Source organism: Haliaeetus leucocephalus, unplaced genomic scaffold (genome assembly GCF_000737465.1).
Source record: "Haliaeetus leucocephalus isolate CR32 unplaced genomic scaffold, Haliaeetus_leucocephalus-4.0 Scaffold484, whole genome shotgun sequence".
Lineage (NCBI taxonomy): Eukaryota > Metazoa > Chordata > Aves > Accipitriformes > Accipitridae > Haliaeetus > Haliaeetus leucocephalus.
In genome coordinates this window covers 3,783,814-3,807,656 of record NW_010972920.1, presented here as the reverse complement: position 1 = coordinate 3,807,656, position 23,843 = coordinate 3,783,814, and the positions used below count along the sequence as shown (strand labels likewise).

Below are 23,843 nucleotides of genomic sequence, written 5' to 3'. Positions count from 1 at the left end.
TCAGGGGTTTACTTGACAGGGGAAAACACACTGCAAAACACTGGGTGACCTTGCACTGTGCCCCAATTAAAACATTCCTATTGAGCCTTGGCCTCATAACTACTACTGCCCCTCTTCCAAATATCTCTAAAAATTTTGTCCAAATCTGCATTTCTGAGTAACATCATCTTCTTTAGGGCAGGTGTGAAAGGAAATAGAATGCCCTAGAAGGAAGTATCAAGTGCCTGGACTCTCTTAAAAGAAACACAGGGGTTTTACTGGTAAGGACACAGGAACAAGAAGTAAAAAAAAATAAAATTTTTTTTTTTAAAAATTAAACCCCTAAACCTAGGAATCTGTTTATATTTAAACAAAAAGTGGCCAATAGCCAAGTCCCTGAACTTGCCGCTGCTATTATTTTTTCTTTGCAGAGTGCAAGTAACTCCCGATACGACAGGTAGCTTTTCCAGAGCAAAACACACAAAGCATCGTGGTCCCACTGCACTCTCAGCAAAAGTCTGGTTAGTTCATTAATCTGTTTCCAGTGGCCAAACTAATGCCCTGGAACAAGATTCGATACCCACCAAAAGCACACATTTTGTACAGGTTTGCAAGACTTGGGGATTTTTCTTTTCTCCTCAGAAGGGGGATAGAAAAAAAAAATGAGAGAGATCACTTGAAGCAAGAAGATGGATACAAAGGGTGGGACTAGCAAGGGCCAGGTTGCAGGGAGAAGAGGTCACAAAGACGGCCTAAGTTTAGCAGGTTCCAGGCCTGTTACTAGGAAAAAATGAGAAGGAGATATGGGCCTGCTAAACAAGGTGCTAAACATTTCTATGAGGTGTTGGCCACCTACAAGAACTATTAAATCAAGTGGCCTCTTCTGCAAAACTGGAGACCCAGCACTTTGCAGGGTTGGATCCAAGAGAGGGAAAGAAAGGATGAAAACGGAATGGAGAGGTGAAAAAGACAGACATTAAACGTAAGCATCTAGGAAAATGCACTGCTAACAGCAGTGCCATGCAGCTGACCTGAGCAGGCATCCCCGCACAATTCTGCACCGTGATGTGCAACACAGGTGACACTAACTGAGGAACATTTCCACCCTGCTGTTTTGTGCTGTAGAGGCACTCCAGAAAAAACAAACAGCTAGTTCGCGCTGACTCAGAAGACCCTGAACCTTTAAGATACTGCTGCCACAGAAACTGAATTAAAATAGCAGCATTGGCATCATTCTGCAGAGCTTCACAGGGCTCTGAGGCAGCCTCACGCAATCACGAAGGAGGCAGCCTGCAGTTTAGCCTACGAGGAGCAGTCGGAGCTGCCCATACCCAGTGATGGTGCGGTTAGTTAGGCAGGCAAAAAATGGACAAAGCATGAATGCGAACCTTCCCTAAGATCCTTTAAAATGCAGCTACCTGGAGTTTTTTCTGCCTGCCTCTAGACTGGGGAGCAAGAGTAAACTCCATTGCCAGCCACTGTCAAAGCCACACAGAACTGTTTCCAAAGTCTGCAATAAAATAGAGCCAACCAACCAACTGGCAAAAATCCACAACTAATTAACTTTTTGCTCAAATCAGCAGTATTTGTATAATGACTCTTACTGGTCTGCTCCTCTTTTTTTTTTTTTTTCCCCCCACATTTTATGCTGACTTCATTATTTCTGTGTATCATGTACCCATAATATCCAAATATAGCAATGGATCTCAATTGCTAATTTATAAGATACCTATTAGCAGGAAGGGAAGCACCTGGGCAGATCTGACTGGCCACTCAAGACAGGAAATATTTGCCTTACTCTGAGTAGTACAGAGTAAATGAAAAGCTAATTTTGATGCTGATGACTTCACGTGTTTGAACACAGGTTTTGAGCATTATAAATTGTTTAATGGACTACTAAGAGAAACAGGCCACATGCTGAGACTACATATCTGCTCCTTCAGAGACAGTTTGACTAAATACACAGGATTTTACCAAACCATCAAAACTGAAGACCCACACTGATATTGCTGTACTTCTTAGTTTTCTTAAAATCTACAAAAGGGAGTGGTATGTCCTACCTATGTAAGTGATTAAATCAAGAAACAATCATGAACCACTCTGAAATCAAGAATGTGTTTTAAATGCAAAGTAACATTTACAAGACAGTAGCTCTGAAGCACTCAGCCACATGCAATTCTCTGCTTAGCTAAGTGTTTCATTAACATTTCTAAAACAGACTAGCTTTTTTTCAGAAATTATCCTCTGATATCAGGGAGCTAGGCAAATGTTTGATCAAGTAAGCAGGTTTAAAATTTTCACCACAGCATTCTGGATATGCATCTACAGATTCAACTCGTTTAGGGAAGCCTCAACAAAGGCAGTTCCTACCTTCCCTATAGTTCTCCTGCTAAATAAGTGACTTGCAAAATACAATTACTGTTTGTATTGTATGAGAATTGTATGAGAATCGCTCTGGAATTGTTTCTCACTAAACATAGAGAAAATATATGCAAAAGTTAAAAAAAAAAAAAAAAGAGAGAGAGAGCTGTGATAGAAACTGCCAGAAATTGCTTTTAATAGATGTTTTTAAAGCCAGATACAGTTATGTGAGTTTGCCAAAATTATTGTTTTCTCTACAGCATGCAGATAAGTCTACAGCTCCCCACATAAGTGCTGCTCCTTAAAAGTAACAGATGGAGAAGGGACAGCTATGGCAAGCACAATTTTTATGGAATATGTAAGTCCTGAAGCATATTTAAAGGAATGTATAATACAGAGTTTATCTGACACTTTCCTTGGACAGCTTCACCTCCTTAAATTCAATCCTCTATTTAATGGTACACACACACTAGAAGTTTCCCTGAATTACACTTTGGCTAATGCCTTTAATTTATTTCTTTTTAGCCAGTCAGGAAAGCAGGGTTTCATGTGTGGTTTCATGCAGGGTTTCATACACTGATACATGACTTAACATGAATCATCATGTCAGCTATTAGTAGCTGAGTGCAGCATTTGCAGAAAGATTGAAGGTAAAGCAAATGAAAAGAAAAAAACCTGTATGTCTACCCTCCAGGTTCTGCAGGTAGGGGAAGACGCCTTGATTTTGTTTTCATGCAAATTAACCTGCTGCAAAATTAATTCCAGTGTTTCACAGGTGGCTACTATGGTATTTATAAAGTTGTTACGTTGGATCTAGATAACAAAGAATAAAAGCACTGCCTTTTTAGAATTGGACCACAAAAAACTCTCCCTACCTCCCTGAGCCACAAAAGCCCCGGAAGGTCATTGAGACTAACTGGCATGCTGAAAAGTCTCAGGTGTGGTGGGGCTACTAAACCATGTCCAGTCAAAACTGGGACTTGAATGAGTTCCCTGTATAGTATCAAGAGAAGCGATAAAGCATATCCCACAAGGAATTCTGGGCAGGAAATGACATTAAAAGAATATACTGGGGAAACTGATGGAGAACTGATTTAGTTTTTTGTTTCATGAGAAGAAAGCAGTGTTCTGATGGAAGAGGAAAATTCCCCCTAAACCTGGTAAACGCTTCCTATGAAATAGGAATTTACCTCACAATATGAAACACATGGGCACTAAGGAAGGAAAGCTTGGTCTAGTACAGGTATCTATGACTCCCAACAAACCTGCTGACCAAGACTCTGCATGCATTAAAGTGAAAAGAGGGTGAAAAAGTCTTTTCCTTCTTCCCAAGGATACAAAGTATTTACTAATTTTGCCTTTCCGAAATTCACATGGCAAGTACCACTCTCTTATGTAGCACTTTTAAAAATATTTGTAAAATGTTATGTACTGACACACAAGTCATCTTTCACAGCCACATTGTTCCAGGGAACAATAGCCCAAGACATCTGCTGCCCACAGAATGGGAAATGCTCCTCTGATTGGGAGAGCTCACTTTGACTACAAAATATCTGTAAGTACTGTCAGCAACCATAGAATCTTCAGCTAATTAAGGTTAATGTAAAAGCAACCAGGTTTTATCAATCATGAGTGGGAATAATACCCAGTAACTTTAAAGACAGATTTAGATCAGATGGATAAGACTAGTCAAAAATACATTTCCCCTTTTTAACATGTTGATTATTATTTACTTCAATGAACAGGGTCTTGCAGGTCCCGCCTATAATTCAATCTCTGAAGAAAATATTTCAGTGTGCAACATTGCTCATAAAGTAACAATTTAGGAAATAATGTAGAAGTAAATACAGTAGTGTCTCCTGGTCATGCCCATGCATTATCCCTTCTTTGCACTAACAAATTTGTGTCTGTAGTTTGGGTCATGTCTACACATCACTGACATCATTTATTATTGCTAATCTGGTCAATTCCACTTTTTGACAATACTGATGCAAATGAAATACAGCAGCTTTTTTAAAACTTTTGCCAAAATTTTTGCGACCTAATGACAATCTCCTATTTTTCATTATTAAAATGTTGACAAGTGAGCAATCTTTTGCAATTCTACTCCAACAAAAATAATTTATTTCCAATGACAATACCAGATATTTGAAGAAAAAAAAAAAAAAGCTATCTTCTCTGTGAAAGATTTCAATGAAAAAATCCAAGTAAGACTTCATTATAACTTTTTTTTTCCCAGATTCCCAGCAACAATGTCAATAAAGTTGTAAGAGAAAAACTGAGCAGCTAACCATTATATTGGGAACCTTTTGTGTTGACAAGAGATAAATTAAAAAAGGGGCAACCAATTTTCAGATTTCCTGTTGCATTTGCCCATCTGGCACTTAGAAAAAAAAAAAAAAAAAAAATCCAAATTTTGCTCAGGCAAAAGCAAAAAAGAAAATATAAGTCATCTCAACAATACCATGTAAACAAAAGCAACTTTCCAGAGAAGAATCTTCCTTCATCTTGGATGACCATGTTAAAACATACCAGCAAGAAACTCTTTGCACAACAAACCTTACGGGGCATCTAAAGAATACAAATTTCTAGGAAATGGGAGGCAGACATTGGCAGGTTATCATAAGTAAAGTTTTAAGAATCAAGTCTTATTCACCAGCTATTTCTTTCTGAGTACAGATTTCTTTTTGTTAAAGAAAGTTTCAGTTAAATTTTCAACACATAGCTTTTGATTTACTTCTGTAAATCGACAAACTTTAGCCTACATTTTATACTACTGGTTATAAGACACTTAATTTAGAGTGTGAATTAATTCAGTGATGTTATTCTGAATTTACAGTGTTTTAACATGCAGCAGCAGCAACTTCCTTAAGTCTAACCAAGAACAGTTACTGGCTGCAACTTTAAGTTCCAGGTTTAATTAAGGTAAGTTATTCCTCAAGTCTTCCAACTAATTAAGCCACTACTTCAGTGGAATTATGTGCATGTACAACAGCAATGAATTCTGCCCAGACTTAACTGCTCATTTTTCACATCTATGCCATACTATTAATGTACTCTAAGGCCGTGTGTAGAGGCACTCAGTAAATTCACTGTCATATTTTACCACTGTTTACTGCTGTTATAGATACTATTAAGGAATTCAGTATGTTTATCAAAGTGCAAGCTGCAGTTACCACAAATATGAAGCGATACACTTTGACAAGAGAATATTCGTGGGTACCAGTGCACATTATCATTTAATAATAACAACATTCATAACAATAACTAGGTGGCCAGTTAGTTCCAGGCAAGCAGTTACAAAGGTAGATAAACAGATATATGTGACATTTTCTTCACAGCTCCCAACACACCAGGCAAAGCAGCTTATCATTATCGCATTCTATAACTGAAAGACTGAGATAATTGGAGTGACTTCCACAGAGTCATTTAGGAATCAACAGTGGCAGAAACAAATTCCTGAACCCTACTGGAGTGTCTGTCTGTAAATTAGTAACTTCTCAGTCCTTTGTGAGCATACATCTGAACCAGACTTACTAAGCAGTTTGAAAGTTCTCTTTGTTGATAGTTTCTCTACACTGGAAAAAATTGTCTACACTGAAAACAACTTTTTTCAATAAGAAAAAGGATTTTTTCTTTTTTAATCAGAAATCTGAGGTAATCAGGTATGGATTATCTGTGAAGTGCTTTCTGGAATCTACAATCACATTTTTTTATGTCCTTAAGTGATGCAGTTGTTCACAGATATGCCACCTTGTCACTGATGCACATTGATGAAGGGATAGCAAACCCCACTTTTACACACATACTATTACTGTGAGTATGTTTGAATGATGTAGTATCCCAATTTTGAGTAAGCTTTAAAACTAAAAAGGAGAAAAATGAGCAACTCTGTGAGAGGAAAAAAAGCAACAGTCTCACACTGGGCCATTATTGTATGTAGGCATTAATGCATAATTTATTTCATAAATTATTTAAGGACATGTGATGACGCTGTTTCCATTTTTAGAAAAACTTCAGCAAATTCAATGTCCTAATCACCTTTTTTTTAAGATGACTTAATTATTTGCAATTTTTTTTAAAGAAACACAAAGTTTAAAAAAAATAAGTCAACAACATCACCTTGTGTCTCAACCAGGCATAGGGCTGACTCTTTAGCAATTTTTAGACAAGCATCCCTCATGAAAGATGCTTTTTGTTCTTTGGATATTGTGATTCCAACTGATTTCTGAGACTCCATTGACTATCTGCACATGATTGTTCGCTCAACATTTGTCTATCGCTTCTCCGCAGTTGAAACATCAGCATTAATTACTGTGCGGTGTGAAATGACCTTTATGGTAGCCATCTGAGGGGCATGCTACTTCTGACAATGGTGTCTCACCTTCTACTTCAGCCTTTCTATTCCCTTCTGCCTGCAAAAGTAGTCTGGCCGAAAAATAACTTGTCCGAACAAAGAGATTAATTTTCAGACAGATCATTTCTCTGGGCTGGTTCACCACACGGTGAAACGTTTGTGCTGACATAATGGAGGATGTGGGAAAGTGTGGTTAGAGCTATGACAACTTCTTGCAGCAGCCAGAACAGTCTCAAAGAGACAGTGAAACCAGAGCTTTTGAAAAATTAACTGGACTAAAAACAGAGTAGGAGATTAAGAGGCCCAGATAGACACAAACGATAGCTCTTTGACAACCTGTTTTAGTGGTTGGTCTTGTATCCTCTATGTACAGCATTATACTGACTGTACTGAGAGGGGAGTCACAAAAATAAACCTTCGGCAGTTTGTACGGCTCTTTCGCCACAAAAATAACATATGGAATGAGTACAGAGGAGCAGCAATATGCTCCTCAATACAATATTAACATATGGCAGAATAAAAAAAAGGTTCTTGCCTCCTTTTCTAGATTTTCCTGTGTGTCCACACTAACTCAGCCCTAACAGAAACATCTGCTTGTGCTTAACTTCACTAATTCTGTAGTTGTCACTACAATACATTTCACAAGATGCTTTACAGTAATTGCTCTTTACTGTGGGATCCCTCAGGTGCAAATTGTTTCTTTTGTGGCAACAGTTTTAAAGGGACTAAACTTTGTAGCGATAGGAACAGCTAAGCCAAATACAATGATAAAAATGCACAGTTTTTTCAGTACAACTCTATCCACACTTTAAAGCATTTCTGCTGGCATGGATATGGGTTTCAGAAATCACACTGCTTAAGAGCTAGGCCTGTGGGAATCTGTAGTGTAATGCCCATCCTTAAGGAGAAGCACTTCTTAATCTTTTTTGCAAGATCAGGCCATCACCTTCTGAACAGTAATTGTATTACATCTGCACTGTGCACAGTGCTAAGCAAATAACAACGGATAATTAACCTTAAATGGTCTTCATGGTAGACTACAGTACAAACAGAGGAAGTAGCAGTAACACACATGTGCATGTGTGTATTTCTGTGGTGTTTGAATAAACCACTTAATAAAACTGTGCTGATACATCTTTGGCCCTGATGGTCACAAAGCAGGATATACTTATTAATGCCATAGAATATCTGCTACATGTAGGACCACATAACAGGCTTACACAGCAGGTGAAGTAGGATTTCTCTTAATCATGTTTTTGCTAGCCTATGAAGTTTCCTTTTTTTCACTTCTTCCTTGATCCTTGCACAAAACTTATGAATCCAATTTCATCTAGTCTGTTACTGGCGTGGGTATTTCTCTTTCCCTGACAACACACACCTGCTTCTGTACTTAACTCTGATACTTATCATCTAAAAATCAGTAACCTAATTAAGAAATAAAATGCAATTTAAAAAAAAAAATAATAATCTGGTTCTGTTCAAAGGAAAGATTTTTTTTTTTCAGGTACAGTAAAAGGTAAAGAATTCTGAATAACAGTACAATTGCTAAACATAAAAATGCTGTATGAAAGTGAAAGAAGGATTAGTGGGACTCTCAGTCCATTCGAAATATTTTAAAATAGGCTGCACAGAGCAGGAGCTTACATACCAAGCTGAGCTATTTGATAGATTATATGGTCCTTTATTTTCTACTGCTAAGACTGGAGGTTGCACTTGAATTTGTTTGAGGAATATCAGTACCATACTATTAACATAATAACATACAATTATGCAATATAACTGCTTCCCAGGCAAAATGCAAAATACTTATCACCAGTGATGAACAAGCTCTACAATGGGACCTGAAATACTTACTTGCTGAAGTACTCTTCTTGTGTTCAACTTTATAACGGGCAGGTTTACCATGTCACACTAATTTATTTCAGAACATATTGTGTCAGTTTAAAGCAGCTAAAACCACAGCATTACAGAAACCTTACAGCTAGCCTCTGATAAAGACTACACCATCACTAAAAGGTTCATCCTCTTTATTAAGGAAGTTTTGCAGTCTTCCTGCCCCCAGCAATTTTAAGTTCCTGTGACAAGTACCATCCGTGTTAAGAATTTTCGCAACATCCTGAATGCTTTGCCTGTAGAAACAGATTTTACAAGGACAGCGGCATGAAGTGCTTTAACTGTCACCAACCTGCTTAGCAACCTGCAGCAGGATCACAGAGGCACTTTCAGTATGGGTGCTCAGTCCTGAGACTTGAGCAGCAACGTGCCTGTGTACCCATGTTGTATCTGCTGCCTATTGACAAACAGTAGGTGTCAGATGGTAACAGAAAGCAGAGAATGTTAATTCAAAGCACTGGAGAGCATTAGTCATGCTGGATTGCCACGGTAAATTCTGCCAACATATTCAAGATACAGGTAATAAATCTTGGGGTTTCTGGCTTCCCTTCTTCCTCCCACCTTTCAGGAAACCCACGCCCAGTCACACTTCAAAAGTAATGAAAAGGAGCAGTGTTAGGCACCCAGATTAAGCATATTCATGTTGCTTCAACACAAAAAAATAAAACAAACACTCCAAGTTAAACAAAAAGAGGAAGTTTTTAAGTCTTACTCCATGAACTTCTGCTAACAGCACCTGTGCCACTATATGCTTCACCATCGCTGAAGCGTTCATCATCAGAATGTTTAAAGGCTGTACAACATATAAATTGGTTTGAGAAAAAGGAATACCCTGTATTAATCCTGTAGAAGCAGAAAGACATACCAGGCTTCATGGATTTAAAGATGGTTAAATAGTAGTTCAAAAGATTGGGAGAAAATTCAACAAAGTGAACATAAGGCTGAAAGCAATTTAAAGGCCGTTTATCACAGTAATTACACAAGTAGTTGAATGTTTTTCAAACAGAGAAAGTGTAGCGAAAACATGCCTGAGAGAAATAATTTCACTGATCACGATGCAGCAGAAAATAATTTGTTTCAAATCACACTTGTTTGCTTTTGCTTGCAGCTTTGCAAGCAGCACAAAAAAAAGTTGTATCTGGAGCGTAAATGTCATATTTTCTCAAGAGTGTAACTCATTTATCAGCATAAATCCCATTTCAAAAAGTAATACAAGCAGTTTAGGAACACGAATGCCATTAACTTCCAGTACCACAAGTGCATTTGTGTTCTTTGTAATAGGAAAAAAACCCAACTCTGTAACCTGTCTTCCTAAATTCCTAGGACTTCTTAAAATTAGTCACTCTACAAATTATTTGCATGAAATAATAACCATTAAATGGTATATGTAAGATACTGTAATATTAATTAACATTTCCAAGAGTAAAAAAGAACTTAGAAAATTCTTGCAAATGTGTTTCTATTTATCAGATGCCATTGTGATTAAAATTTGTAAGAAGTCATTTGTGAACTTTCAGAAAGGGATGTTTTTAAGCTGTTTCCTTAATTCTGCGCTGTATGAAACCGCAGTACTTCCTCAATTCCTCTGGAAGTTCACAGAAATTTTCTTGGGACTTAGCTAAGTGGTACAACATATGCCTCCCGTCTGTACACATAATAGACTCTGAAACCAAAGCGCCAAACTTATTAGCATGTTGTTACTTTGTCATACCGTATGTATCTGTGATTCGCATGTGCCGAAAGCTCCCTCAAGAGAACAGTCCCCTCACCTTCCACCTTATGCATCTTCTTACACAAATGTTTCCAATTAGGCAGAACCCCTAGATATACGCATCTGAAATAGGTGGCATTGTTCCAAAAAATTTACTGCTCAAATTCCTCTTTATGGGAGGGTCAAACCCAGCTTTGGGACAGCTTTACATTTAATTTTTAAAATCTGAAATCAGGAAATGTTCTCATTTGTTGATTTGGTTCAGATAAGATTTTTCTGAAAAAGAGGCGGGGTCCAGGACTTTGGGTTGGGTCAACTTTGGCATCTTTATTCAAATGCCATAATAACTACATCATTAAAAAAAGGCCATTACACAGAACTTCATTTCAAGCACTGCAAAATGAAGATGTCAAAGTACTTAAGCAGCTATCTTGAGCCTATATTACAGGTTACATAAGTGATATGGAATGGGAACTTAGCAAAGTTGCTCACCTTCTTCATCTGAAACATCGAGGACCTCAGTCATTGTCTCAGGTACATTTAGCTTGTGCTTCTCTGTTACAGTCTGCAAAGACAGAAACATCAATCCTCCAGTTAAACACCAAAAGAAGCACAGTATATTTTCAACAGCAACAGGAGTGGGATCTGCTGAGACATTTTATAATGTGTTTCCCCTTCCCCTAACTTTATTTTTCATCTTTACTCCAGAAGCTCCTATTTTCAGTGCTGTATAAGGTAACAATTATTCTGGCAGAGAAGTACAAAAAAATAAAGCTAATAAACTGGTCAGAGGAATGAAAGAAAAGAAGGCTCTCAGCAAATTTATTTATAAATGGTGCATGTAGAACAATTCAGCTCAATGTTTCCAAGATGATTTTAAAATGAATTAGGTAATGTCTACAGAAGAGCTTCAGAAAGTTGTATGTGGCATATGGAAATTATTAAATCGTAAAGCATTTGGAAATGAAGTTATGAATGATGTGAAATTTTTAAACTAAAAAAAGATGTGAAGCATTTACACAGATCACTTAAAACATTTCTTGCCCCCCCTCCAAGTGACTACACTGCATATTAATGATATCCTTTTCGTAAATCATGTATATTCCCCCAAATCACATATACATCACATATACAGGGGAAAAAATGTTATTTGAATGTTCTGATATATTTTGTGCACCTAAAAGCTTAAAATACTGTGATACAAAAGGCAAGTATGGATGGAGGACTGCTGGGAGGACACTGTTTAAGCGTGAGAGTATAGAGTAGAAGAACACTGGAAGTTTTTGTTTTAATATGATTTTATCTTCATAAATGACTTCAAGGAAGAAACAGATGATGTTCAGAGGTACTGAATCAAGAATGAGGATGTCCTTTTAGCATCACACTGGAGAAGGAGATGAAGAACATAATGAGAGAAATTGTAGGAAGTGCAAGGTGTGAAAAAGTTGCCTGCAGGAAACTATTCAGTGTGTTACGATACAGGAAACAAAATGCCAAGGACTTAAAAAAGAGCAGTGATCAGAACAGCATTAGTCACAACAGAAAAATAAGTATTTCCCTGGCTCCACCCAGATCTGCAGCCAGTCAGCTGAACTGGGGAGCTGTGGAGGGGATTCAACACATCGCCCTTTAAGGTATGTAGGAGCAGATGTGCCCGTTTGGCATGGAGAAGAATGTCAGGAGGCCATGTGTCTTGCGAAACTCCCACTGAGGTAGTACTTCACTCCCTATTGTGGATGGTATGTATCAAGCATAAATTAACATTACATGCAGAAGTAGTGAAAGAGCATACAATCCGAGGGATAATTAATGTCAGCCAAATCCTGAGTCCCTTATGCAATATGCTTTTGGGAAAGTGCCCACTGATATCAAGCAGTGAAGTCAACAGCAGTTTTTGTTGCACAAAACTTACTAGGTATTTCCCAATTCTGTTTTATACTTCTCTAACAACCAACAAAGATAGAATTCTTGACTATTATAAGGTACTGCACTTTTATAATTAACAAAGTTAACAACAGTGTGATTACTTTGGAAATTTTTTTTAAAAGTCTGCTTTACATTTTTTGAATATACTTAACTGTAACAGCAGTTTTCAGTTCACCCTCCTGAGGTACATGGAAAGAACAACGCCCTTTGCTTCAAATGGCAATCCCAATTAGGCCTCCTAAATTCACTCTTACCCATGATTCAAGACAATTAATTATTTCTGTTGCACGTTCTGTTTTGAAAATTAGTCTATATTCACTGAATGCCTCCACCAATATGTCTGACTTTCCCCCCCTGCATTCCCATGGCTTTCCTCAGACAGAAATGTCAGGCAGCGGTAGGGTGACAAAGCCAGCGACAACAGATGGGGAGGATGCTATCGTTCAGGTGACATCGACCTCGTCTCTTCAACAATATAGCAGTAAGTTAACAAATACATCGTAAATTTAAAAAAAAAGATCACTGACAGCAGGCTAAAGAAATAAACCCAGGTGAAGGGGGCTGTATATTTTTCAAGTGAAGTGGAAAGCACTGTACGTGAGTACCGATTGACTGGCATTGTAGTTGGCATTGGCATTGCAATTTTATCTACACAAAGTATACTGCAAAATCTTTATTACCAGTTCACATGTTCCCCACATAAAATAACTGAAAAGTCAGGGAGAAAAGACTAAGGCAGGAGGTGACCAAATTCTGAAGAAAGAGGAAAGAAGGTGTCTGCCTAGGAGTCACAAATGCTAGTTTTTGTACGTCTGCTCTATGACCAAAATTTATTTAAGAAAACTTGGTTCCCAACCTTAGCTTATGTACAAAATCCATTTGGTTAGAAGAACACAGAAGTGAATGGATGCTACAACACTCTAGTCCACAAGCTACAGGTATAGAAGTACATTGCATATTGTCTTTCTATTAACTTAGATCTGCAGACCCTAGTAACTAAGGTTTATTTATCATTATATCAATTTATTCATAAATTAGGATTTTACAGGCCCCTATACAATAACAATCTAGTCTCTGGCTAAGGCGCTGAGACATTATTATTTATGTACAGAGAAGTAATGATATTTTATTTACTTCCTGATTTTCCCTTCAGTCAGAGAAAATTATTACATAATTTAACAATTGAAACAAAGTTTGGAAAACAGAATCAAGAGAGTGTGCATGTGTACACACGCACACGCATGTTTCAGAACAAAAAATCCTCAATGCCATCTCTGGAACACTGAACTCAGCAAGAATCATTAATTCTACATCAATTCCAACAGAAACTGAGAATTACTGTTTTTCAATGAACTTTTCATATAATACTAGAATTTTTTTAATAGATAGGCACATTAGAAATGTCAAATATCCTCAACATTTAAAATCCATATCTAGCCCCACTTTGAAAACTGCTCAATGTATATTTCTCAAACTCCCTACTGTTTAGTGCCACAGAGAATTCAATTATGTGCTTTAGGCTTCTGTATTTAAGACTTTCATTGTAAGGCCAGATTTTCATCTGGTGGCATAGAATAATTCAGATATATAAACATATATGTACATTCAGCAATTACTTAACAGCAGTATACTGTAAACAACCTCAAAGCTCCTCACATATTCATTTGTCCACAGGAAGACTATGCCTGTTTGTATAGATACTCCAAAACTCAATTGCATAGCAAACCTTTGAAAGTCTAGCTTATTCTGATTTATTTCCTATTCAGCTCTAATCTGTGAGTAAAAGTAAATGCACTTTAGTCTCTCTATTGTTTTACATTCACGTGGCTCCACTAATAAAAACACTAATGCAAGGAAGAGGAAATTTTGTTCAAAGTTAGACCAAAGGCTTTGGCACTGGAGATCTTTTCTTTGTTTCAAATGCCAGTGACTTGAATATCAATAAAGCATCAGCCTGTCTAACATCCTCCATGCATCACTCAGCTACAACCTTAGAGAATGAAGTAGCTATGGTGACAGCACCTTTTTTTCAGTGCTAAATGCTGTGTTCTGGTTTGGCAACACCAACCCCACCATCTGGAGAACTTTACTGCAGGGAATGCCTGTGAGTGCCTGTTATTTTCCCTCCTTTTTAGGACTTGTTCTAAATCATGTTTAATCAACATTCCCCACCATGAACACCACCACCAGAGGTTTATATTCTATATATCCCTAAGGTACAGGATTCAGACAAATTCAGAGCTGAAAAATCTGCTGAGTTTATCGAGGGTTCCCACCTGACTTTTAAAAGCAGTGCTTTGTACACAGACACAGTTCAAAATTTCAGATTTCTCTTATATGCAAGCATTAAAGGTCAACTATGCAAGTAAGGTTCAGTATTTGATTCAGCCCTAAACCCCAAGCATCTGGTATCTGGCAGAAAACTCCATTACCCTCAAAGCTTAAAGAAACATTTACCCAAAGTAAATAACTCACAGGTGTCTTTTTGTAGTATAATCCCTATTATTAAAAAGCATCTAATATTTACATATGACAAGGTACAAGGCTCCACAGTGCAACACAATGTACGACAGAAAGGAAGTTACAACATGCATCAGGCATAAATGGAAAAAGTGTGCCAGGACACAGCACAGTGAACAGCAAAGGTGTCATTTGAGGCTAAAAAAAATATACTTTTGAAAAGAGCTAAAGTTTCTCAAAGAATTTTACCTAAATTTTTCTAGATATCTGAATAGATACATATTTGTTTATGCACGTACAGGTGTGATGTGCTATATGATTAAACAAGAACATGAAATAAACAACAGCAAAAACATACACTCTTTATTACGAGACTTCTGGAATTTGCTGGAATTCCTTGTCCAAAACTGACTCAGTGTGATCTTTGCAGGTCATTAATAAATCATGGCTCACTCTATTTGTAACCTGATGCCATGTTACTTTTTTTCCATCTTCCTTGGTTAATATCAGTGGGACTTGCTATCAGCATATGACAAATTAGCTTCCCATTTCCTTACAAGAGACTTTGGATTTCTTCCCTTCCTCTAACCCTCTCCCTGATTGAGCAGTGGCATCTCTCAAGTAATCTGTGCATTTTTATGGCTCCGACCTCCTAAACGACATCTAGATCTAATAGGTTTTCCAAACTGCTAATCTTTCTTGCATTAAAAAAAAAACAACAAAAAAGGAGCATGATCTTAAAACAGTGCTTCAAGATAAAATGCAGTAATGAAAATTTAGATTAAAATTAATTTCCTAAATTATGCACTATTTCTAATGTTCTCCCTTCCTACCTGCTAAAACATTTGTACATGGGAGGTAAAAGTCCAAGAAGAGAAAACATTCCCCTCTCAGAGTGTCAGAATATATCAATTTTTCCTGGCTTAAAGCAACAGTACCACATTGCTGAAGTTCCGCACATACTACTCGCAAATTCCAAAGTCAAAATACAAACTACCAAGAGTGTGGAGGACTGAGAGGACCAAGCACATAAGGAAAGATTCTTCCATATTTTGGAAAAACGGGATCTATTTGAACTGAAAGTGACTTGAGTAAAAAGATGATTGATGTGATTCAGAGCCATCTAGCGAGCATCATTAAGCTTGGCACCAGCCCATGGCTGGTACAGTCCAAATGCTAAGAAGCTTTCTGTGGTGTGCTGCAATGGTTGAGCCTCAGTAGGTGTCAAAAGTGTGGAAATGTAAGGACAGACTGAAAAGGAGAGGTGGAAAGAGAAACAGCGAAACAGGACAGGATCTAACAACAATGCACAAACTTCTGGAAAGTTTGGGTTTGCAGCTCAGACCCATATCTAGAAAAAAGTTTTACTCTGCTTTTGAGTAGTTGTTTTCCATCTGTATGCACGTTGATTTTGTTACCTAGCTCAGTGAAGCCTGTTGTGTTGCACACACTTCCACATGCTTAAAAGATACACTGAAAGCACTGTAGCAGCACTTTTGCAAAAATCCAACAGAAAGGGGGGGCTAAAACCAGAAAACAAAAAAAGGAAAGAGATACATGGAGAGTCCGAGGGAAGAAAAGAAAGACAACATTCTGAATAACGAAGAGAGACATTTTAATGCATCTGCAACTCACAGTTGTGGTGGTAGTAATCTCCTCCGTTACAACCTTCAGCGTATCGACCACTGAGATATATCCCAGACGCCTTGCAATAGCTAAGGCAGTGTTACCATTCTGAAGAAAAAAGAGAGAAGGGGAGAGAGAGCGCGCAATGAGAGGGAGGATTGTGATGTGAACCAATGAGATCACTCTCAACACTGCATGAGCCAGCATTTCCATCCAAAACAAGGCACAGCCTAGGAAAATCACTGTTTTTTTACCGTTACATCTGACTCTGTCTTTGTAACTTCTTTAAGACTATAGCCCTGATTACCATGGTAACACAACATACTTACATCTGCCTGCTAGTCTAAATGAAAAAGTGCTGTATGGTTTAACCCTTCAGTGCTCAAATTTCACTATATAGAATGTGTCTTGTCTGCAGAAGTTCATGTTTTATTTTGCATAAACGGCTCTACATCAGAAATACTCTTCTAAAAAAAGTATTTTAAAATGTTACAGTTTCACTTCCAATTGAAACTGTTAAATCTTTATCAGGTACAATTCCCTCTTTGGGGAATACAAGATTACAGCTGTATTGTCCACATACACTTCTATTTCTTCTTACAACGAAAATGTACGTCCAATAAAAGTATATAAAAGCTAATAATTTAACAAACACAAAAACAACCTACATAAGGCTTGGGGGTGGGGAATTAATTTCCATTTAAGTAAATTTATTTGCAGTTTAAATGCCCATGATATGTAGATGTGCCATTCATCAAATGAACATTAAAATGATAATTTAGTAAGCGTTTAGGCCTATTTATCTCCATTTCATCACCTGGAACATTGGCAGTCCACAGTCATTCAACTTGGGGAGGGGAGGAAGAGATGTGTTCCATGATTCTTTGTAAAGAGTTCTACAAAGAATTGGTTTATGTTATTTTGCACTGAACCAAAGGACAACATGCTGGCCTACCGGGGGAATCATGGAAAGCCACTGTACCGCTCTTTGCACTGAAATGATTTCTCTCATGACACCGCTGCACTGCGTGCAGGATACCAGCCTGAGGGCTTCTCTCTGCTTCAGTACTGGCTTTAGTTATCTATAATTTACGTTCTTCTGTATTAGTCTAGCTCAGCAACCTCGAAGCAACACAGTGTTTGTGGATCAGCAGCATCAAATGAATAGATAAGCATCTTCACAGCACAAATAATTTGACTGTTACTGTCACTTGCACATTAACTGCTCGTATCCCACTCCCACATCCCCCTGCCAGATGTCTCAGGTTGAAATTCTCTCTTATCTCAAGCCAGAGGTTGCTATGTGTAGACAAGAACAGATCTAGTACCTGAGAAAACATGCAAACTGTGCAGTAAAGACACATTCTTGAGACCCTGCTTGGATTTGGGTTAGATTTGGGCATGACAGCCCCAACATGAGGACTGAAAGCAAGTAAAGAGACCTTTGGTTGAATATGCCCAATAGTACCTGCAGACCCAGAAGCTGACTACAATGGTCTCTTGCCTGATGATCTGGTGCATAAACTGGTATTTTGGATAACTTCGCAGAAGATAATTCAGTGTGATTGTTCCAGGACCAAACAGGGCGCCAGTGCTGATTTAAGCATGCACAATATATGTACACGGAAACCTGATCCACTCTGGTGAATGACACGAGTTTTGGACATTCTGGCTGCATTTTAAAGATTACTCCATTAGAGGTGACTAATAACAACATCAACATGAAATAGGACAGTTGCATTCCTGGCTGACTGCGGAGAAGGAGCTGTGCCAGAAGTTATTGACGGTCTTTGAGGAGGCATTATCATCAGTGAACTCAGTAAGAACCTGAAACAGATCCCGTGGATAGAGGGACAGAGATTTGGGTCTAAATCTTAAAAAAAAGCCCAGGTTCTGATTTCCCCTTAATTTTCATGGAAAAATCCTTATCAAGATACCAATTTACAGATGGAAGTGTTCAGGCAGAGGGCAACTGAACAAGCACAACACAGCTAGCCGCAGCAAGCCTGACCCTGCAGCTCAGAAATCAGTTTTCCCACCTCACATTTAGCTTAGTGCACAATGAGTTAGATCTGATCTGAACTACCTTAAGGGGATAAGGAAAAGAAGAGGAAGTTAGATTTACACATCTGACAACCAGCTGCATGAGGAATACTTTCACCAAAACAAAGGCTTGCTCTCAAGCCCTAAGAAAGGACAGAAAAGAACTGTCCAGGGAAACAAGTTCCCACTGGCACTTCACAGACTTACAGTGGTGATGGCGTTGGGCTTGGCCCCATGCTGGAGAAGAACGTTAATGATGTGAGTGTGGCCTTGTTGAGCAGCTTGGTGAAGAGGGGTGTACCCATTCTGTTGTCCACAGTGGTTACGATACAAGCAAACAAACAAAGAACAACCACCAGTAATTAGATTAAACACTTTGCTTTGCTTCCTTCTGCTCCTTTTGAGACATTTCAAAAAGAAATTATGCCATCAATCAACCCAAAGATAATAAATCTTCAGTAATAATAATACTCCTTCCCCAGATTAATGAAAAGGAAGATAATATTTTTATTCAAAAATCATTTTTCATCTCACAATATAAGCAATCTCTGGAAGGATAGATAATTCCTCATTTCCTAAATCAGAGGGAGGAACAATGAGGAACAGTAAAGTTAAAGCGGCATGCTAAGGACAGAATCTTAGCTGAGGCAGAGAACATTTTTCTTCCTCTCATATCTTAGTTTTCTATAGAAGCCCCAAGATTTGCCTCTAAAATATTTCAGCCAATTTAAAAAATATGTAACTTTTAAAAGCAGTGATTTGAGACTATTTGCTTTTAAAGAGGCTAACAACATATACCTATTACAGCTGTCAATCAATTTTAGCTTTACTTTGCCTTCAAAAGGCTTGACCAAACTGTAACTACACTTAAAAGCATGTACACAACGTCTGTATTAATAAACATGCTTAACTCCATATACTTATCTGCTCCAGTGATTCAGTCTAATGTTACATAATACAGAAACATAACCAAAGCGTACTTCAGCTAGTTGATCTGAGATAGTATTGTCTAAGTCCAATCAGGCAATTCATTTACAAAATCATTTGCAACTGGCTTTGAAAGCAAGCAGAGAATAAACTGGAAGAAAACACCAAGTTGATCTCACTCTACACTTATGTAAAGCCTGGGGGCAGGCTCTGAAAGACACACTCTGAGATTCATCTCTTTTGCAAACGAATAGATGCAAGTAATGCTTTGTACTGCTAATTAAATAGTGATAGTTCAGAACTGTTACAGTTCTTATAACTATAGTATGCATGCACGGACTACTAAGAAATCGAAGGAAGATTTTACTGTAGGTTGTAGAGCATATTAAATTGGCTCTTTGCTTAAATATTAGTGCAGTCCTTCAAAAACAGAATTCAGCTGTATTATTTTTCACTGGAGATGGCACAAAGCATCATGCAGGCTTTCTCTAGTTAAAGACCAGGCTGCAATAGAGGTTACTTATTCTTTAACATGCCTATCCTGAATCCAGCTAGGATGGATTTGCTTTTTAAACTGAGTCCACAGTAACAGTTGACAGACTGCCAGTATTTTTATTGGTCCCTAGACGCAAGGTTTTGGAGAACCACTGCCCCATACTCTCATACAAACTTGCTGACTTTAATGAAATTATTCTGAGTAAGTGAAATCCCAGGGGAAATGGCATCAGAATCTGGCCCAGTGGCCCCTTAGACATAGAGTGAGTCTTGATACTAAAGATGCAAGTATGTCTGTCCCTTCAGTTAGCCTCCAAATACCTCAGCTGAACGTCCTGGCAGCTATGATTTGGATCCTGCTAGTGTCTGCTTTATTAATTCTTATCAGCTGTTTTTCTAGTAGCATTGCCTGTTCTTTTGGAATCCCTAGGTTTTGCCCATTGATTTTGGATGATCTCATGAGGGGTGGGCCAGCATCTTTTATTTATTTACTTTGCTGTTTCTTACCACATTGACCTCTGACCACTGTGACGAAATAGTGCTACTCTGAGAAATGAATCTATCCCATAGGTCACAGCTGGGGTCAGAGGAGCTGGCCGGAGAGACCAGCAGACCACAAGCCTATGATTTTGATTGGACCTTACAAATACTAAGTATGTCACTAGAAATATTGATGGACTTCTTCATGTTGATCCCAAGACATCCCATCTGAAGCTAGTAGCTAGCTATTGCCTGAAGCCAGCTTTAACTAAGCTGAAGCCCTGCAGCTCCTGAGTTAGCCTTCTCTTTCTGATAAGGGTGATGCGATGGTATCTGGGATGCAACACACTGTTGCTGTCACCAGAACCTCTCTGTGTATACTCAGGAGATACACAATTCTTGCTACAAAATGCATCGCATTCAGCTGTTGCACCCACCAGTTTATACTAGAAGAAACTGCTGAAGCCACTGGATTTGGTTCAGACTTTGGCTATAGACAGTCAGGTCCATTTCAGTATAACCGGTCAGTAACAGTGTACCCAGATTCCCCTCAAAAAAACCCCAAAATCTGTCTTCAGTAAACTGCATTCCCCCACCACAGCTGCTTCCTCTCCCAAAGTCATACCACCCACGCTTTGATCAGCAGTAATTCTTCCAACTCTTCTCCCAGCAGATTGGAGAGAACCTGGCATCGCCCTCAAAGTGTCTGAATTGTTACTTAACTAGTTTGGCAGCACACCGGCATTACACTGGCGTAAACCATGTGTAAATGAGATCAGAAACAAGCTCGCATTTGTTAGTTTGCAAGTAAAAAGAAAAAAACCAATGATCCTGATTCTCTACCTCCTTCTTTCATATGCCTGAAGAGTTGTCTGACTTCTCTTTTGTGAACACTACACAATGAGATGTAGCAGAGAGAACACATTCCACTACAGCCACGAATCACCATATATTGATGCCTACCACGCAATAATTATAGTTTCCTAGTACAAAGGCACCTATGGTATTATTTGTAGTGCTTGGTTACCAGGTTCATAATAAAGAGCAAAAGCAAGCAATAAAAAATTCTTTACCTTTGTTTTAGCATTGACGTTTGCTCCCTGCTTGAGAAGAAAATTCACCATTTTGATGTTTCCATAGTGACACGCCACAATTAAAGGTGTATAACCAAGCTACAATAAGAGAACAAGGAAGTAAAACTGCAAGCTCAGTGAAACATTCCTTTTACAATGGTAGCATCCTTTAGCACACTAGAGACAGTAGCCGCTCCATGATTTACCTTTGTCTGAGCATCTTGGTTTGCACCATGTTTTGTGAGTATTTCAGCTACATTCACTTTATCTTCTTGAGCTGCAAGGTGTAAGGATGTCAGTCCAGTCTGGAGGTAGAATATATAAAATAAATAAATAAGAATAAAACCTACTGTACATGAGGAAAGAAATCTAGACTTTCCCACTTTCTCATCTTTAAAACATGAAGAGATCCTAACTATAGCTTCTAAGTATGGGTGGGGGTTTTTAAACAAAGTAGAGTTGACGTTTCTCCTGTTCCAGCTGACAAACAGCTCCAAAGCAATTACATCACCATAAGCACAGAGTAAAACTTCAGGCATCAATGATCACGCTCAGATTTTATACAATAATGTCACTTGGTTAGCTGAGGAGCCCATTAATTAATCAGGGAAGCACATTCACCGTGCTTCCCACTCCTCAGACGGGAAAGGGAACCTTGACAACTGCAGGCACGAGTCAGAATGAAGAAAATAACTCCAGAAATAGATCCCATTCAAAGACACCAAGGAAATGGATGCAGCCTTCAACTAAAAGCTTGCTGTGATCACGCACAGAGTACTTGCCTGTGAACAAGGCAGGTAACAAATTTTGTAAGAGAAATGAAATTCACCTTGTTTTTTATTGGTTAGGTAGCACAATTAATGCCAGACAATGAAAGACTTGAGCCTTCTATTTTGACTTGTATGAACAAAAGCTGCTGGCTTTTGACCTTAAGTAACTAAGACTTACATATATGCCTGGATAAATCTGGTGACCTATGAAGATCTACAGTAATGGGGTTTCTTTGAGGAACCTGTTTTCTGTGAAAAAGGTGTCATGTACAATCATAAAAAACAAAACAAAAACAAAACCAAAAAAAACTGGAAAGGTCCTCCATGGGATTTTTTTACTGGATACTCCCACCCACAGTACTTTGTCTCTGATTGTGAGTTACCTTTGTTGCCACATGGATATTGGATCCTTTCTCCAAAAGCAAGGTCACCATGTCAGTGTGACCTTCTTGAGAGGCCAGATGAAGTGGGGTGACTCCCTGCTTGGTCAAAATGTTAGTCTCAGCCCCATAGTTCAACAGAGTGGTAGCTATCTGCATCTGATTTTTCTTGGCAGCAATATGCAGAGGGGTGTATCCATTCTAATACCAGCCAGGAAACAAAACGAGAATAAAGTTAACACGACAGCCATGTAAGCCTAAGAAGTCAGGCACCATAGAACAGTATTATTTTGTATTACCCCTTATTATCAGAGATGAGAGTTCATTAAATTTTCAAGGCCAGACATGTCCCACATGGCCCTGCTGTTGTGTTACTTTGTCCGTCTGTTATTTTCACCATCTAAACTAGAACAAAGCCAGCCCTCATCCTGCTAGGGTGAGCAGGACTGTTCAGCTGATACCTTCAAATTATCGCGAGTTTGACACCTACATTCTGAATAACCTATGTTGTAAATATTCACTTTTGACTGACGAGTGACATTCTCTGCAATGAGTGATGGGTGCACACTCTTCGTGGCATTATGCTTTTTTGGAGCGTGTGGGTAGAGGTGTGTTTGCGTGCGGAATTTTGATACATGTGTCAGTCACGGCACTAGCTGGAAACAGCAATAGGGAGGAATGTTTTTCTGATCAAATTAACCATTTAAGCAAAGTAGTATAGCATTGATGGTATTTTCTGGCAATAAGACAACTTCCCACCTCTAACTGCTTTACAACGCACTGTGGGAGAAAATTCTGGATTACAGCAGACAGCCCCTCTGGAGGTGTTCAGTTGGTTGGTCTGTGGTTTTGTTGTTGTTTTTTTTAAAGGGAGCTATACCAAACTATTCTATTGCAACTGTAGCTTTTGCTGCTCTCCACACACCGCAATGGAAACAACAGCTCTGATACAGACACTTAACAGAGGGGACCTATTTTTTGGCAGCGTGTACAACAGCAGCCTCACGCAAGGCAGAACATCCTGGTATCAGCACCAATTTGCTCGTTATTTTCCCCTTTTAGTAGCCTTTGCCTAACACGGTGCTATCATGCCACTGTTCCTAACCCCAGAATGAATTCTCCGTACGCATGGTCAGAATATACACATCGTTTCTAATATTACATAATACTGAAGTGACTTCCAGCCGTGACTAAAGCTCACAAACATAAAAACGGGCTGAGACACATACGTATTTCTTCTTTTTCAGCGGCGGTCTGAGCGCGCCGTACGCCAATTTAGGTGGGGGGGTCATCCAGCCAGGGCCAACTTCCCGCTAAAGGAACCTCACACGGCTCGGCCACTCGCCCACTCACGCAGCGACC

The 23,843-nt window shown here is 38.6% G+C and overlaps 1 protein-coding gene across 1 annotated transcript in view; it reads right to left on the bottom strand.

The window, feature by feature from the left end:
* Positions 1–23,843, bottom strand: part of ANK2 (ankyrin 2, neuronal) — a 321,961-nt gene that overhangs the window by 72,492 nt on the left and 225,626 nt on the right. Inside the window, exons 18-23 of the mRNA XM_010575540.1 lie at positions 22,485–22,682; positions 21,538–21,636; positions 21,332–21,430; positions 18,564–18,662; positions 16,323–16,421; positions 10,794–10,866 (exon numbers count right to left, since the gene is read on the bottom strand). Coding sequence (XP_010573842.1) covers positions 10,794–10,866; positions 16,323–16,421; positions 18,564–18,662; positions 21,332–21,430; positions 21,538–21,636; positions 22,485–22,682 — 667 coding nt within the window. The remainder of the gene's footprint in view (positions 1–10,793; positions 10,867–16,322; positions 16,422–18,563; positions 18,663–21,331; positions 21,431–21,537; positions 21,637–22,484; positions 22,683–23,843) is intronic.